This window comes from Hippocampus comes, unplaced genomic scaffold, assembly GCF_001891065.2.
Source record: "Hippocampus comes isolate QL1 unplaced genomic scaffold, H_comes_QL1_v1.1 scaffold92, whole genome shotgun sequence".
Classification (NCBI taxonomy): Eukaryota; Metazoa; Chordata; class Actinopteri; order Syngnathiformes; family Syngnathidae; genus Hippocampus; species Hippocampus comes.
The window spans coordinates 1,495,986-1,515,183 of NW_017805379.1; the positions used below are offsets into that span (position 1 = coordinate 1,495,986).

General features: G+C 44.5%; 1 protein-coding gene across 1 annotated transcript in view; it reads right to left on the reverse strand.

The window, feature by feature from the left end:
• The window catches only part of uggt1 (UDP-glucose glycoprotein glucosyltransferase 1), an 80,691-nt gene that overhangs the window by 25,715 nt on the left and 35,778 nt on the right, over nt 1-19,198 (reverse strand). Inside the window, exon 3 of the mRNA XM_019872473.1 lies at nt 2,707-2,912. Within this exon, the coding sequence (XP_019728032.1) occupies nt 2,707-2,866 (160 nt within the window). The 5' untranslated portion in view covers nt 2,867-2,912. The remainder of the gene's footprint in view (nt 1-2,706; nt 2,913-19,198) is intronic.

Here is a 19,198-nt window from a genome sequence, read left to right on the forward strand (position 1 = left end):
GTCTCAAGGTGCATGAGGGATGTCGGATGACGACGCAATTCACACAGAATCACATTGTGTCAGTACATTAACTTAGTATTTGTTCTTTGTTTCTTCCCACTACTGCTGAGCGCATTCTGCAAACACTAAAACGTGATGAAAATGATCGCTATACTTCCCGTTTATTGCCGACAAAAGCTAACCTTAGCAAACCTCGGAAGAGAAACGGCAAGCGGAGCTGTTATAAAAGTGAAAAAAAGGAACAAAAATCTAATAAAATAATAATGATGTTGTTTATTGGGTAATTAGGGCCCAAATGTGAAAAAAAAATAACTGCACACAATTCACCCATTTTATGTGAAGTGCAATAAAAATTGTAAACATTTATCACATGGTCACCATTTGCCCTGTTTAAACGGTTTCATGTTTGGTAAATATCAGGACAAATTAAGGCCAGACATGACAAATAGGACTTTACACTCTCCAATGGGAGGTGAATATAATCCAAGCTTGGGTCATTTTTGTTCATTTTTACAACGAATGGTATGAAAATCCAGTAATACTTGAATAACAAACGAATGGAAAACAACTATTTAAACAAACACACTCACAAAACAAATTCAGCTCTCACTCCAATAACTAGTTTTTTTTTAAATTATTGTTTTAGTTATTTAGTTAAGTTAACTATAACCTTGAAAAAATTAATGTATGTATAATGTATTCCGGTGATCACTTTGAGCACTTTAAAAAAAAAAAAAAATGCAGACATAGCAATGCTTTGGGATAAATGGTTCTGTTAGCTTTTTATTGTTTCCAAAGAACATGAATTATTTATGTTTATGATTTTTTTTAAACAAAGGATTGACTAATAAACTTAAGACTAATTGCATCCTGGGTTTTAAATTGTTGAGTGGTGAAAATACGCAAACATCACAAAAACACTTAAAGGTTGAGAAAATGAACAAATTCATGCCCACATTCATCCATGTCTAACACACACACACACACACACACACACACACACACACACACACACACACACACACAGAGGGATAATTGTGCACAGATAACGTCCGGCCGCTGGTCCAATAGCACATTTCGGTTGCCAGGGTAACCTCACGCTGACTCTAAGTCTCCATTAAAATGAGTCGGGAAGGAATGAAAGAAAAAAAAAAAACATTAACAAAATCTCTCTTAACCTTTCCCAATACACCCTCCTCATTCCTGTCCCCTCCCGTCCGCGATTCTACCTGCAACTCTTCACCTTTCTCCTTCTCCTCTAATCCATTACAACTCCAGCCCCCCTTTTTCCCCCCCGCCTTTCCGCCGTAATCCCTCGCTTTTGTCTCAGTGACTTTTTCTTCCTCCCCGTCTTCTCCTTCATCTGCACGCCTCGCCGTCGGATGGACCTTTGCCGACCATCAGCGATGACATTTTATCCCCGGCTCGTCATCCTCGCCATTTCTTTCTCTGCCCGAGGGCCCACCGCCACCCCCCGACTGAATTCAGATGTGAGGTCTCGCACGTCGCGCAATCTTAACAGTCTTCTTCATATCTCTCCTTGAACAGAGCCTCTAAAAAGGGCGAAATCGATTTTATTTGCTACAAAAAAACATTGGCAAACATTGAGATGGATGTGTTGCAATCAATTTTGCTGATTCCAACATAAAAACTGCACTGACTTTGTTTCAATGTACGGAGCGGAGTTTGTGCTTATTTTATCTTTTTTTTTTTTTTTTTTTTTTTTTTAAAGCCAGTACTTTGTTGTAATGAACCAAGCACAGAAAAGCTTGGACAACAATCATTGGATTGGATTGGATTGGATTGGATACAGTGTAGTCGATTGGCAAAAAGGAAAATGTTGAGATGGACCTGCCTTGTAAATTTGTTCAATTCATCAATTCCTTAATGTTGATTCCAACATAGAAAAAAAAAATAAATGTCATTTTGTTTTATTGAAGCAAGCACAGACAACCTTGGAGAGAGAGAAATTTTTTTTTCGGAGCAGATAAATGACACTGAGAGGACTCTTTTCAGATGTTTATATTTTTCCAGTGAAATCCGATTGATGCTTTAATTAAACATTAAAAAAAAAAAACGATTACTTTGTTTTAATGAACCAAATGCTGCTGACCTTGGTGTATATGTGATGTAATTCTTGAAAGAGATGATTGAAAACAAAGGACAGCATTTTCAATGAATGTGCTAATTTTACATCAAGCTACGATTGATGCTCATTTCAACGGAAATAAAAATCCTCCATTCCCCCCCCCCCCCCCCCCCCCCCCCCCACAAAGCACACACGAAACCGCATGACTCTCATTTGGTGTCGAACACGAGCCAGTTGTTTTGTTTCATGTATTCATCTGTAATCGGCTTGTCAGTGTCAGCTTTGGGAAGTGCACTTCGATGTCGCCGCATGTTGTCTTTCACGCCGACCGCTTGTCTCGCCCGATGCATTCCTGCAATTTACAGCTATAAAAGCCCCTGACGCCCGCCACTGTTACTGAGTCACTCCGGTGCACTTAATGCAGAGTAGGAGCAGCGGAGAAAAAAAACAAAAAAAACTGAGATTGTGCTTTGTTTGGAGTGACAAACTGTTGGGTTGTCGCCGTCCCACCGGGAGGGCCCGACAAGGTAGATTGGATGTAGCAACAACTGTCAAAGTGCAAGTATGCACGACGCGGGGACGAACGGATGCCACCACCGGTGAACTTTCTCTCTTACCGCAAGGTGTCGGACGCAGACGAGCTTTAAGCCCATCACACGCGACTAGTCTTCTATTCTTCTTTGGTTTTTCCATCCCTTGCGCTCTATCGCCATCCGTCTTCTCTCGCTGTGTCACCTTGTGTTTTGGCTCTCGCAGTAAAGGTCGGGTTGGCTCCATGAATAAGCTGTAGATTTATGATGGTGCCACCTCCCAGGAATCAGTGCTGCATCCAAACAAAATAACACAACAACACGGCCATGAATGCTGTTTGGCCATTCAGCAAAGGGAGGCTTTATTGGGGAGCTTATAGGCAAGGCAACGGTGAATACAAACGGGGGGGGGGGGGGGGGAATCTCATCATTGTTGTTACAGAACTTACTCATGATGGCAACTGAGGAAGGGTCTGACATAAGTGTGGGAGTTGTGGAGGAGCATAAAGTGGTTCGCTATCATGGTATGGACTATCTAGCGAGTACCATCACGGGGGGGACAAGCGAGTACTATATTGGTGGGGGGGGGGTACATGACAAACTAGGACGCGATTGGAGTAAACACTCCTCCCTGCATTGATTGGTCGGCCAAGTTGTTAACAAGGGCCACCAATCGGCAAAGAGCAAGGGGGAGCTACCGCACACATGCTAACATGAATCTCAAGACAAAAAAAAACGGCCACGAAATACTGTGGTCCGTAACAGTTATGTAAAAATAAGTGGTCAAGGACGTTAATATTGTCGTTTTGACAAATTAATGACACTTCTCAGTGGCATCGATACGAATAAACCCGAAGGACCTTGATGCAAAACATGTAGCAAGAACAGGGACTGGAGCTAGCGTCAACCATTTGAGCAAATTTGTCTCTCTCTGTGTATTCAGGAACCGCGGACAACTGACAATCCCACAATGTTCTATACTGTGCTCTACATGAGGGAGGTATAACTTTGAGATTTGGACAAAACTGACCAGTTGCGATAATTTTTGTGGATGACTTCAATAGATTTGTCACAGTCTGAAGGTGGCTTCAAGCATCTCTGACCCCATAGTGTGCCAGCAGGTTTAAAAAAAACAAACAAAAAAAAAACAAAAACAAAATTGAACAGTCACCAATCATTCCTATAAATGCTACAAGATGGCATCAGATCATTACTTATGTCTAAATGAAACTCCTCAACTCACAACAAGTTACATTAAAATGCCACCAGATGATCCCAAATGAATACTTGTATTGCACAGGAGATGAATAAGGATAGGCAAAAAAAAAAATAATAATAAAAAATCACAGGGACATTTTTTTTTTTAAATGAAGTCACTAAAAACGATGGCTGTTGCACGACGAAAGTAGACATGAGAGGAGCGACGCGGATAAGATGATATGTGTCCACCCGTAGCCAGCCTCATTACATCCTGTCCTCCTCGCCATTTCACCACTTTGTCGCCCTCACCTCACCTCGCACTGTCCCCTAACCACTAACCCCCCCCCCCCCCCCCCCCCCCCCCCCCTGCCCTGCACACATTTCCCCTCCTGGAAGTGTTGGGTCACCAGGGGGTCAACCTCCAGTCAACAGTGTGGATTAAAATTTCACAAGAGCCCCCTGATGCATATTTCATTGGTCTCCCCGTCTTTTTATCCATCATGCAATCTATCTCCTTCTGGCTGCTGACAGTCTGTCCTCACCTCCATGTTTCCCCCCCCCCCTCTCTCTCACTGTCTTCCTTTTCGCTCTCTCACTCACTCTCTCTTGTCTGCCCATCCTTGCTGCTCCACTTGAAGAAGCTATTTGCATTCCTGTCACACTAAATAATGTTACACAAACTCAACGTTGACTTGAATGATGGCTGGATGGCTCAATGGATGGATGAGACAGACGGATCGGTGGATTGATAGATGGCCAAACGGATGGATTGATGGATGGGTAGACAGATGAGAGACAGATGGACAAGTGGATTTATGAATGGATGACTGGCTGAATGCGGGATGATGGATGGATGGATGGATGATGATGGACAGACAGAGAGGTGGGCGGGACAGGACATCAGTGTTGTTTTTGGCAGCCATTTTAGTTTTTGCCTTTGTCATTTTTAGTCACTTTGAGTCTTTTTTAAGGGGGTCAGGGGGACAGCTTGTGTCACATGCTCAAAACCAAGATGTCAATTGGACAAAGAGGATATCTGAGTTCCGCAATCGATTGCTCAACTTCGAGATGTTTGGCACACAAACTGAATTCGCATATCGAAAATTAGATTTTTTTTTTTTTTTTACTCACAAAACCGAATGTGGAAAGTCAAGCGAACTGAATCTGTGGGGGAAAAGATTTGAGTTTGTATTTGTAAGTGGAAGATAACCTCAGCGTGAGCCGGCGAAAGCAGTGTTTACGCGTGTTTATTGATGCAAGCAAAAAAGATTTTCGAGGCAAAAAAAAAAAAAAAAAAGGTGGATGGTCAAAGTTGTCTAAAAGCCCAGCTGGGAATCAACGGAGCGTTCAGCCATGTGATGCTTTTTGGTTCAACCCACATGCATACAAAGCTATCAACCAAACAAACACACACACACACAGACACACACTATTACGTCCTGACTGACCTGAATGTTAGTGTATAGATACCATAAATACCTTAAAAATTCAGGCCTGAAGCCACTTTCACTTAGCAAAATGGAATTTGTGAGGTATGTCTATCATAAATAGGCCCACAAAAAAACAAAACAAAACAAAACAACAACAACAAAAAATTGACACCAAATTTAACAAACTCGTTCCTTGTTCACACCTGAGACCTTGGAGGGAAAATTGCTTGTTTGCCCCCATTTTGACATTTTTCTTTTAGGGTCTTCTCACTTTTGTTGCTAGCCGTTTAAACATCAATAGCAGTATGTAAGGGACAGTAAATTGTCACTAAATCGATCTAACTTTTATTTATCCAGGGAAGGCCAGGTACATCAAACGCCAGACTATCTCTATGATTTATAAGCTTGTTTTATAAGATTCTATTTTGTCAGAATCAGAATAGCTTTTTTTGTCATTGTACCGAAAGGTGTGATGAAAAGAACCAGACGAAAAGCCCTCTAAAAGACAGAAAAAAAAAAAAAAAACATTGCGAAAGTATGAGGACGCTGGATGATGCGCAAGCTAGTTGACATGAACACAAAGTTTCATGGCTTCAGACTTGTCTCAGAAAAAGACAACATTAAATCTTGACAAAAAATGTGAGGGGTGCCAAACCTCGCCAAAATGTCTTGTCTCTTACGTGAAAAATGGTCCAAATCGTCATAAAGCAGGGGTGTCAAACTCATTTTAGTCACGGGCCAATTTGGAGTTACGTCTTCCCTCAGAGGGTCGTTATGACAGCGAAACCACAAAATTACTCCTTGTACTCAACACAATAATAGATTACTAGTTTTGAAATCTGTCAAGTCAATTATAATAGTTTGTTCAATTATTGTTCAAGGGAGTGTAAACTGGGTAACAAAATTATTGCCAATTCTCAACGTTATTTATTTACACATGACAATTTGACATTTCGGTACAGATTTTAGCAAGATGACACACATGATTTGCTTTCGCGGGCCGCATAAAATGACCTGGCGGGCCAGAACTGGCCCCCGGGCCTTGAGTTTGACACCTGTGTCATAAAGTGAATTTAAGAGGATTTCATCAAACATGGAATGAACACTTTCCAAGTCGGACCATGGTGAGTTGTGAAGGCCGCTTGGATTAATTGACCTCTACGAGGCTTTCGCTAGCCGACAAACACCTTTTCTTTCTTTCTTTTTTTTTTTTTTTTTGCCAGTGTGCTCCGTATTCCCAACCTCGCATATATCCAGATTTTTTTTTCATCTTCCTCCCCCAACCGCTTTCCGACCGCCATTAAAAATGGATGAGAAGTTTGTATGGCGCGAGGCAATTCACTCTGCCAGTCAACTGAGGCCCTGCCGCAATGAATGAGCCCTGTTTTTTTTTTTTTTCCCCTCCTGTGCGCGTAAAAGTGAAGATGCCGAGACGAGGGGGGCGGGCGGTGAAGGAGGTGGGAAGGGGATGAGGGGTTAACGCCGGGTCAAAGCCGAATGTGTTGTAAGGCCAAGCAGAGTTCAGTGGCACAGAGGTTGGGAGGAGTCGAAGGTAGACGAGAAATGAAACGGAGTGTCATCATCACTTCCTTCATGGTGACAATTTATGGGACACGGGCTTCCACTTAGCTGTCTGCAATAGAGTGTTTGGAATTAGCGGATCGACACGGGGAGGCAGAGCTGTCTCCCCCTCACTGCGACTGTCAGCCGCTTGATTTATTTGGGAGTGCAAATCGCAGGACTCAACATTAGGAACACCCGCACAATCTAACGCCATCCAATCCGAGCTGGAATTCGAACTTGGAACTGTCAGCGATGTTTTCTCATTTGTAGTGAGTACCACATCATATAAAAATAAAATGAACCAACAGCAAATTTTAAATGAGAGATGGCTTTGTGTCCCTAAATGATTTTTTTTTTTTTTTGAATGCTCATTTTCGAAAATGTCTTTGCTCTTTTTTCGAGCACAGCATATTTTTGGAGATATTTTCTTTCTTTTGTTGTTTTTAAGCTTATCCTACAAAAGCTTGGGTCATACGGATTTTAACATGTGTTATGTTACAATAATAGCGATGAGAGTGGCAACATTTCTTCTCACAAATGGATTGAAATGAACAAATGAAATAAAAAAAAAAAAAATACATTCATACTTGTCGTTATTGAATGTAGCAACCTGTTTGGGTTCATTTCCATTGCCACAGTCGACATAAGTTTACGATGAGGCAATCTAGGCACATGTAGGAGAGAGAGAGCAAGAGAGAGAGAGAGAAAATGTGCATTTTGAAGGGCAGCTATTTTGGGCTAATTTATTTCTGTATTTTTTCATTTCACCTTGCTGGTAAGGCAACTGAACACAGATTCTCCTTTGCAATGCCGACCTGGCTTCAGGCAGCAAGCGTGAAACAAAGCCAAACGCGGTAAAAGCAAACATTATAATACAACAAATCCTACAATGTCATACCGTTTACATATTTACACAATAAAAGATTAAAAACAGGCGCGACAATCATGTACAATATCTCTCACAAACCATTTAAAGAATAATATCGGTATGAATGAAGTGCGTTTTTGTTTGCGGCCGTTTGGGGCAGAAAAAGTGAGCTTGACGAAAAATAGCGTGAATTTTGGGAGTGAAAGAACTGAGTGGAGAGCGGGCTCCTGTCACTCGATTCCCAATTAGACATTCGTCTGAGCAGCTTGGAAGACTTGCGGGCGTGCGCCAGCGTTTGACAAGGCAGTCAATAATTGATACCTGCAATATGTGCTTGCTTGCTGCCTCGCGTCTTTTCATTGAGTAAACAAGTGGGAAAAAGTTTAGAGCCCCTTTTTTTTTTTTTTTTTTTGGGTGAAACTTTTCTCCAGTGTCTGTGCTGCGGGCCACAAATCAATCGGACGGAAAAAAGCCCCAAAACAAAGCGGGCTCATGAATGAAACAACAAGTGCGATTGATATTTCATTAACGCTGCTGAAAGAAGCAAAAAAAATAAAAATAAAGCACAGAAATGGTCTTTAGATGATGGCGCCATGCTGGCGCTATGAATGCATTCATCTCAACTTGGTGCCGGATGAAACAGCAGCATTGTGTCATATTCACAAGGCAAATGCTGGCTGGCAAACAATCAAGAGGAATAGGAAAGGAGTGTACACACGCGCATGCGTGTGTACAACTCAAATGTAAACACGGGATACAGCAATGACTGTTTTTTATTTCCTGGAATTTGTTCATTTCGTTTCGCGTACTCTCGCCAAAATGTCCACGCGATATACTGGAAGTGTAGTACAACAGCGGTCCACAAACTTTTTTGCACCACAGACCGGTTTAATGTCAGACAATATTTTCAGGGACCGGCCTTTCCAACAAAATAAGATGATGTGACGTACTAGAAAATTTTCCAAACATAATAATAAACACAAAACCTGACACGAGGAACGTCCGATCTGGCCGCAATGCTCTCTGGTCGCGATGGTAACGTTTAAACGTGCCTTCAAAATAAGATGCAAAGTGCATGAAAAATACGACTCACCAGAGTGGGCTTGGTGCGTGGGAATCTCCCGTTGCGATAAATCCGTATTTTAAGTCGGAAATCCTGATAGTGTCTATTAAACGCATCCTTCTTTTTCTTGAAAGTCGTCGGCTCCTCTTCTGTCTGGGCCTTTTCCCCCCCTTCCCAAAAATGTTTGTTTTTTTTTTCCTCATTTTGCGAGCGCCCGGGTTTCATTTTAGCGGTAACCTGTCACGTGACCAAGAAGCGCGCCTAGACCTGCGTCAAGAGTGACACACTCTTGACGAACCTAACAGAGGATCCGGTGATTTTTCAAAATAAAACATCTATCAGATTCCGAAATAAATAAAGCGGAGGCAATGTAAGTTCTTTATTCTTTCTGTGCGACCTGCTATCAAATGACCAACGGACCGGTACCGGTCCGCGACCTGAGGGTTGAGGACCACTATGGTACAACACACCACGCGAAGGTGTCATCGTGCGTAATTTGAACTGACCGTGGTCGGCTTCTTGCTCTTTGAACTGCTACTGAGTTAACCGGCTTACTAATGGCGCACAAACTGCTGCGTGTGAGGGCCATTCATTACCGGCCGCGCAACATACGGTCCCCATACATCTTGATCTCGCCCCTTAACGACTTTGTGTGTATGTGTCGTAGTGTAAACGCATACTTGTAAAAGAGCGGCATGTTTGCGGCTCATGCGTCTTGATTTGGCGCGAGTATGTCAGAACGTGAGCTACCCGGGAGACAAATGAGGTGCGCGTCGGGCACGACCTCGCCAAGTTGCCACCGCTGTCCGTTTTAATGCGCCCGGAAGCCGTGGTGAGAAATAGCTCGGGCGGCAAGAGAGGCTGACCTGTGCTTGTTATTAGGAATGAGGATGTTATTGTAAAAAAAAAAAAAAAAAAAGAACAGAAAAGAAGAAGTACGACTTGGCGGCAGTCCAGAGGACATGCTTGAAACTCTAAATCGTGCTCATTTCCAAGCACACATTTTAGGTCGAGGTCAATTTTGTCAAAATGTGCGAATAGAAAAAAGAAAAACTAAAATAAATGGAGGATAAATCCTTCAGTAGCAAACAGCATCAGTGTCGCAACCCGAACAGATATTTGAACAGGCAACAGACAGAAAATATAAACAATACCTGCTGGCACAGTACATGTTCTTTATCCTCTCCGAAGAATGACTAATATTACTCCATGTGCATTCGTATACACCTGAAGGTGCAGCACCATGCCCAGTGAAGTGACACCATAACTGGTGGCCCAAAACTGTTTAACATTTCCTTCTATTCTATTTAGGTGGCCCGGTGGTCGAGTAATTAGCAGGTTGGCCTCACAGCGCAGAGGTTGTGGGTTCGATCCTGGCTCCGGCCTTCCTGTGTGGAGTTTGTATGTTCTCCCTTGTGCCTGCGTGGGTTTTCTCCGGGTACTCCACTTTCCTCCCACCTTCCAAAAATATGCATGGGAGGCTGATTGAACACTCCAAATTGTCCCGAAGTGTGCGTGTGAGCGTGGATGATTGTTCGTCTATGTGTGGCCTGTGATTGGCTGGCAACCGGTTCAGGGTGTCCCCCGCCTAACTGCACGAAGACGACGGCTGGGATGGGATCCAACACCCCCCGTGACCCTTGTGCAGATAAAGCGGATCGGAAAATGAATGGATGGATGGATATTCTATTTAATTGACGACAGCGTGTCTCTACGAAGTACATTATGATAAAGTATTCATTTTTCTTCACAGGAAAATATGTCACCATTTGTATGCGACACAGCGCCGCTTTATAAAACATGTAAAACGCTTGCACAACTTTTGCATGAGGAAGTAATGGAAGAAGAGGAGAAGATGAATCAGCGGCACATGTAATTGCCGGAATGTTCCATCAGCGCTATGTCCAGAAATAGATGTGATGAAAGAAAACGCTGTGGATAATTTTTTTGACAGGACCTAAAAATGGGGGTCGGACGAGGGAGCGGACATCGCCGAGCTGCTGCCGCCCGCCGCGGTCACTACATCACGCACGTCAGCGTCAATTACATTAAAACGGCGTCAGGCATCAGCAGGCGGACTATAAATTGTCTTTACAAGGTCAGAGCGGGAGCTTTTTTTTTTTTTTACATTTCAAGACATTTGCTAAAATACACATTACACGGCTGTGCAATGCCTGACCAGAGATGTCAACCAATGACTCGCAAGTGATGGCCAATGAAAACATGAACAGTCAGTGATAGCCAGCGACAGAATGAACAGTATGAGGGTGACCGGTGACTGCATGAGCAGCGAGTAAGAGGCCGGCCAACGACTGCATCAAGAGTGAATGAGGCCTAGTGTGGCGGGGGGAAAAAGGGTGGAGGAGCCTGAGGACCCCTGGTAAGGAAGGGGGGAGGGGCGGGGGGCCGTGATGCCTCCTTGTCTCCCCACCCGCCGCGATGCGACGAGAGCCGAGCCGTAATCCCGCCTGCCTGACTTGCTGCTGGCATCCCTCCGTTGCCATGGCAAAGTGGCACTTATTCTCATTCCGCCGGCGACGAGCTCAACGCGTACCCAGGGCAAACACGGCGAGAGGCGCTCGCACGTGCGGGGCCAATCCTTCAACGGTCAGATTTGTGACGGCGCCACGCGTGCTAACGCACAAATGCGATGTTTGCCGTGCGCAAGCGGAGGGGAGCCTGTCAGCCGAGCTGGGCGGCCGCTGACTTGAATGCTGATGGCCGCATCAACCATCTGCCAGCTGACTCATTTGCACGACCGCACGATGGAAGTCAAAAGTCCACTGACCAAACTTAAATGTCAAGCGAAGCAACATCCGTCCACAGAAACCGCGCGGACGTTTTTGGAGGGATGGATGAGAGCGGCACGGAACAAGTGGACGGAAAGGCTTCTCTTCATTGTACAACATATGAAGAAATGGGGAAAAAATGTTACAACAGAGGTCATACTGTTTGTCGCTTCTATTAAGTTTCATTTTAGCCTGAGTAATAAATAAATAAATACATGAAATACAATTAAAGAAATATATAATTCTATTCATACAGCCATTTGTGCCTAACGTGTGCCCCTCCGCGAATGTTTGCTCATAAATAGGTAATGCACCTCTGTTGATGTTGATGTTTGCCCGCTGAAATGGATATTGTTTAAACCGACGAACCGGGCGGACGTGCTACGCGTTTGACGGATTGACACGTGCCACGGGGCGGCAGTTGGCCCAAATTGGCTGCTGTGTAAATGACGGCTCCACAGCAAACATTGCCTCCCCGGCAGGATGTCCCCGAAATAATTCCTGTTGACCTCCAGACGTTGGCAGCTTCCCGGTCACACACACACGCACACACACACACACACGCACACACACACACACACACACACACGTGCCTCATTATGTGTTGGTCAATACATTGATTAGGTGAGGGAAGAAAACACACACTCACATGCGACAATTTTGTCGTGCCAACCGCCGCTGAGCTGTTATTAGACTGTCACCATTTGTAGCATGAGAGAAGAACTGCACTGAAGACAGCTTGACATCACTGAATGGTGCACAAAATCTTTTTGAAATGTCCCTAAGATTAATAAATAAGGTGCCGCCAAAGTATTGTTCACTTTGATAAATAGTAACATGTCAAGGAAGTACGTTGGCGCGATTCGTCACGCCTGAGAGACGAGCTTTGTACATCGGTTAGCGGCTAACTTTAGCCTGGGTTGTTAGTGGAAGTGATGGAGAGTCTTGGCTGCATGTACATGACCGCACCCACTTCCGGTGTCTTTTCAAAACATTGCTTTGAGGGAATTCCGTTCCAGAATAAGGCTAGAACAAGACAGAATATGGAGAAAGTTTAAACAACGCGATCACAAATATACAATTGTGAAAAGGAACATGAGAATAAAATGGAATACGGCTGTTACATACAGCAAGATGTAGAAAGAGTGGAGAGCTGTGAGCACGACCAGATGTGTTCTGAACATCTAATCACAACATACAATTGTGACCTGTGATGCGAGGATAACCCTGGGGAATGAGCCACATGCTGCTTCACACACACCACCGAGTGTAAAAAGGAGCAAATTACGGGCCATTGAGGTCCAATGCTAAACAGGAAGCCATGAAATCAGTTTGGCAATCTGAAGCTGGACGCACACACACACACACACACACACACACACACACACACACACACACACACACACACACACACACACACACACACGCGCACACACGCACACACACAGATACACACACACAGGGAGGAAGCGGAGCTGAATGGCGGCGAACGAGATGCGATGAGATAAACAATCGGGCGTTCTTTTCATCAGCCTGGCTCAAAGGCGAGCGGGGAGAGGATGGTTGGGGCGGGTGGGGACGTGTCGGGGTGGGTGGCGATGTCGTGGATGACAGGAGGGGTGAGGAGGCCAGATGGAGACATGGTTGCGGGGAACAAGGACGAGAAAGTGGCGGGATGGACGGTCAAGGACAAAATGAGAGAGGAGAATTAAGCCATGGAATCAGGTTCATTCATTATTCATTTTTTTTTTTTTTTCTGTCACTGCAGTCTTTGAAAGTTGCGGACAATCACCAAAGAGGCGCGACTCGTTAAAGTTACACGTGAATTCAAAATATGGAAAATATGTCACACTTTCCAATGTAATTTTAACGCACAAAAGGGGATCCAGAAGTTCCACATACATGAAATGCTGGGTTGTTTTCCTAACCCAAAAGCAAACAAATTTTGAGGGTTGTTTTGTTAAAAAAATTGATTGATTTGGATAAAACAATGCATTTTTTGGTGGTCAAATCGACGGTCCAAATTTTGATAAAAATTGGGTTCTTTTTGACCCGGCAGTTTTAAGAGTGTGGAAATGTTTCTCATCGGTGGGAAAAAAAAAAAAAAAAAAAAAGTCTCCTTCACTGTTCATTGACCATCATCATCTCACAGTGGCGAGATGGGAAGTCAAGTTCAAAATGAGAACTGAGAATTAAGCAACATAATCCTATCAAGAGTCCATTTTTAATTAAATGCCTTCCCTATAAACCCCCTCCTTGCTTCTCAGACATTTTTCCCATCGCATATCTTCTCCCATCTTTCCCACACTTACAGCTCCCCCAAAATACCTAAAAAAAAAACCCGAACCCAATGGCTTATTTAACTCTTATCGGCCTCTGTGAAAGCTGCGGCGATGTGGCCAACAGGTCGTGCATAACCCCTGGGAATAAAAGAAAAAAAACAACCAGTTTTGCATACTTGAAACGGCTTTTCCCCCCCGAACTGGCAAACAATGTCGGCAATCATCAAAGTTCGAATGATGAGGGGACGTTTCTGGCCCTCCTTCAAAGTCTATCCGCAAATCTATTTTAAAGAGGCCAAACGGACTGTTTTTAGTCTGTGACGGAGCGATCTTCAGAGAAGTGAAACTAGGCCCTCCGATGATAAGAGTAGCGTGCGTGTCGGCATATAGCGGCATTGGGGGATGCTCTGAAGCTCATTAGTTGATTAAGCGATGAGGCTCTCTTCTGGGCTGTCTTTAATTCGCGCGACTGGAAACAAAAAAAAGAAAAGTAATTAATCGCCAACTTCCAGGACCTCTCGGGGGCAGTTTCCCCAAACAACCAGGAAGCTTTTATTGTGGAGATTCTCTCCACCGACTATACGTCTCAAGGATTAAATGTGAGAACAAAACAATCAGAACGGAGCCCCCCCCCCCTCACTCCCCCCCAACAGTTTTTCTCTGTCTTCACTCGCACTGCAAGAAGTGTTTGACATTTCCACAGAGTGTGGGACAACAATACGTCTTTGCAGGAGATGAAAAGACGGGTGCAGTCGTGCTTTGAAAAAAAGTTTGGGGTTGTTCATTTCGTTTTTAATTTCGATATGACTTGTTTTTAAAATCTGTTCGTTTTAAGTGAGTAAAATCTGTTCGTATGGAGTTTGGATGTTCTCCCCGTGCCTGCGTGGGTTTTCTCCGGGTACTCCGGTTTCCTCCCACATTCCAAAAACATGCATGGCAGATTGCTTGGGCACTCTCAATTGTCCCGAGATGTGGATGGTTGTTCGTCACTGTGTGCCCTGTGATTGGCTGGCAACTAGTTTAGGGTGTAACCCCGCCTACTGCACCGAACACGGATATACATGGAAATGTCGCGGCTCCTCAGAGTAAGTCTCAGTAAATGTGTTGTTCTTTGCAGAGGATAAAGAGGATATCATATGGGCACCGCTGTTCAACAGCAACAACAAAAAAAAATACACAGTTGCTTTTTGGCTATCCACTGAGAGAGGATAATAACAAGGACAACAGACTTAATCCATCTATCTACCCATCCACCCAACCATCCATCTCTCCTCTCAGTACATAATCGTGCAAAAGTGGCAACTCTCCAACTATTTTAATGACTGCCCTGCGAAGGTTCGACAAGGGTAGGTTTTGCGAGAGGACAGCGGGACGTGAGAAAGGATGTCGTCATTACAGTCCAAGCAGATAATGGCCGATAACAGCCCGTGAAATCTAGACCACTTCGTTATCGCTTCACTTCCCGCCGTATCGCGTTACACTTACACAGCTCCTCAAGTTCCACGGCTGATAAGGATAGCTCGACGCACGCTATGGCCCAGCGTGGATGAACACTTTCAAGCTTTCGAATTTAATGATGATGCCCGTGCTGTGTGGTCACATGTGCATTTTTTTTTTTTTTTGCCAAATGTATTTGAGATGAAGTCGTCTAAAAGCTGTTCAAGAGATGCTCCAGTTCTTGATGAAGTTTCCATTTAGACTGACCATTACGCTGAGCTTTTACAGCGAGGACAAATTGTCCTTGGAATGTGGGAGGAAACCGGAATACCCGGAGAAAACTCACGCAGGCACGGGGAGAACGTGCAAAATCCACACAGGAAGGCCGGAGCTGGAATCGAACCCGGTACCCCTGCACAAAACAAAAGGTTAAAAAAAATACAAATGTGGGTGTGAAAAGTTGAAAGAAAGGACAGAAGAAGATGCCTTCAAATGGGAATGAAAGGGAGAATTTGAGCAAAAGATTGTTTTTCAATTTCAGGTGTAAAAATAAGACTTAAGGAATAAAACAAATGCTTTTCAAAAGGTGAATGCAAGGCAAAAAAAAAAAAAAAGTTGGCCCTAATACGCCGACTTCTGCTTGCAGAGTCTGATTCCTGTTCAAATTGGCTGACATTGAAAGACGAGACGACATTGAAAAGTCTGCATTGAAGCACGATGCGATGCTGCGCGCTCCCCTCGCGACATTCGATCAGGTAACTTTTTCAAGCAACGTTCTGAATCAATGTGCGCGTGCGTCCGTATGGGTGGCGTTTCCTTGGATACCCCTTCGGGCTTTTGGTGCTTTATTAGAGATCAATGGAATCTCAGCTCCTAATTCCTTCTATCAAGATGCCTCTGATCCTTATCTGTTGTGCGGAGGATGAAGTCAAAGCCGCTTCATCCTGCCAGACACGCAAGCGGGCGTGCGCAGACACACACACACAAAAACAGATGTCTTAGACATCCAGAGGTGTACTTGCAAGCATGAATGCGCGGCTAGGTTAAAAGTTAAGAAATGTTTTTTTGTGCAGTCTTTCCTGTGCAAGGACATAACGCTACAATGCAGACATCTGAGGTTTATTATCCACCGTGGTCCATACATCCATCCATCCATCTGTTTTCTAATCCGCTTATCCTGACGAGGGTCGCGGACCTGCTGGAGCCTATCCCAGCTTTCTTCGGGCAGTCGGCCGGGGACACCCTGAACCGGTCGCCAGCCAATCGCAGGGCACACAGAGACGAACAACCATTCACATCTAGGGACAATTTAGAGTGCCCAAGCAACCTGCCACGCATGTTTGTGGAATGCGGGAGGAAACCGGAATACCCGGAGAAAACCCACAAGAACGCGCAAACGCCACACAGGAAGGCCGGAGCCGGGATCGAACCCACAACCTCTGCACTGTGAAGTCGACGCGCTAACCACTGGCCCACCGGGCCACCTGGCTTATACAAAATATTTTTCTTTGATAGATTCAGTGGGTGTGGCTTATACTCAAGGGTGCTCATTAGTTCAGAAATGTAGTGAATAGTTCTGTAAAAAAAACATTTGACCTCGTCATGAAAAATATCTTTCACACGATTACAGCAACCACGATAAGAAACTTGCACCTCCAAGTTGGCCCTAATACGCCGACTTCTGCTTGCAGAGTCTGATTCCTGTTCAAATTGGCTGACATTGAAAGACGAGACGACATTGAAAAGTCTGCATTGAAGCACGATGCGATGCTGCGCGCTCCCCTCGCGACATTCGATCAGGTAACTTTTTCAAGCAACGTTCTGAATCAATGTGCGCGTGCGTCCGTATGGGTGGCGTTTCCTTGGATACCCCTTCGGGCTTTTGGTGCTTTATTAGAGATCAATGGAATCTCAGCTCCTAATTCCTTCTATCAAGATGCCTCTGATCCTTATCTGTTGTGCGGAGGATGAAGTCAAAGCCGCTTCATCCTGCCAGACACGCAAGCGGGCGTGCGCAGACACACACACACAAAAACAGATGTCTTAGACATCCAGAGGTGTACTTGCAAGCATGAATGCGCGGCTAGGTTAAAAGTTAAGAAATGTTTTTTTGTGCAGTCTTTCCTGTGCAAGGACATAACGCTACAATGCAGACATCTGAGGTTTATTATCCACCGTGGTCCATACATCCATCCATCCATCTGTTTTCTAATCCGCTTATCCTGACGAGGGTCGCGGACCTGCTGGAGCCTATCCCAGCTTTCTTCGGGCAGTCGGCCGGGGACACCCTGAACCGGTCGCCAGCCAATCGCAGGGCACACAGAGACGAACAACCATTCACATCTAGGGACAATTTAGAGTGCCCAAGCAACCTGCCACGCATGTTTGTGGAATGCGGGAGGAAACCGGAATACCCGGAGAAAACCCACAAGAACGCGCAAACGCCACACAGGAAGGCCGGAGCCGGGATCGAACCCACAACCTCTGCACTGTGAAGTCGACGCGCTAACCACTGGCCCACCGGGCCACCTGGCTTATACAAAATATTTTTCTTTGATAGATTCAGTGGGTGTGGCTTATACTCAAGGGTGCTCATTAGTTCAGAAATGTAGTGAATAGTTCTGTAAAAAAAACATTTGACCTCGTCATGAAAAATATCTTTCACACGATTACAGCAACCACGATAAGAAACTTGCACCTCCAGAGAGAATTAGGGGAGCCTCGCCAGAGGCACATCTGAGAGAGGTGAGCGTCGAAGCCCCCAGCACCACCGATCCGGGTTCCTTTTCAAACTTTGTTCCTATATCCTCCTGCTTTCCTGAGTCAGACCTAAAAGTGAGGCGCTTTAAGCGGCCTCGTCAGCAAAGCGTAATCGATCAGCAAAATCGTCAGGCAACCAAATAAACGATTTCAGAAACAAATTACTTGGTACTGATTCGCGAGAAGAACAGACTTTGGATTCCCCTCCCTCATCACATGTGAGCTGAAGTCGATCCCAGCTGGCTTTGGGCGAGAGGCGGGTGACACCCAAACTGGTGACACCCAATATATCGACGGAAGAGCATTGTCACTCGCATTCAGATCTACGGACAAATAAAAAGTCTTCAATGAAGCTAACTTGCACGTGGATGAAAATGTTGCTCATTTTCCTCCATTTTGAAACAATAATTCAGCTTTACAACCTCAAGTCGGCTCGCCTCTGAAATTACACCGCTGTGACTCGTCGATAACCCGCGCCACAGAAGGAGAAAAAGCGGCAAATTATGAGCGTTTTAAGCCGCTTTTGTAATTAGCCAACTCTTACGCTTCATTCTCGGAAGTTTTGGAGCCCCCCCGTCGCTGAACCCAGATGAACTCGGACGATGGCTTTCTTTCATGTCTTTTCATGTCTGTCTCTCTACTAAAAAAAAAACGCCGGAATTAAGAGTTAAAATGTCTCCGCAATGGCGGCGCCAGAGGATCCTTGTGGTTGATTACCAGCTAATCCCTATTATTAGGGATTTAAGCATTATCCCTGTGTTATTCAGCAGGTTAATTGCTGAGAGCGGAGAACATTAAGTCAGATAGGGAGCACGCAAAAGTACTATTCGGAAGAAAAGATAACGCGCGATATTTGACAGCTATGCGAAGATTTACTTTTGGAAAGTAAGGTCACATCATGGAAGTGTCGATGAACAAGAGTTTTCCTTTTTTGGGGGGGGAAAACAAAAGTCTCAAGAAGCTAGCACTCTTGAGAATGTTTCAAAAATGCAGCTCCCAAAACCCATTTCTCTTTCCATGACAAAGTAGACGTACCAAAAAAAAAAAAAAAAAAAGTCGCAAAAACCCATGCCTTTAAAGACACAAGTCTGCCATTTTGCTTTGAATAAACTCATTAGCACCTTTGAGAAAGTTTTTAAAAATCCAGCCACCAAAAACCGGTTTCTCTCATGAAACTTGGATGAAAT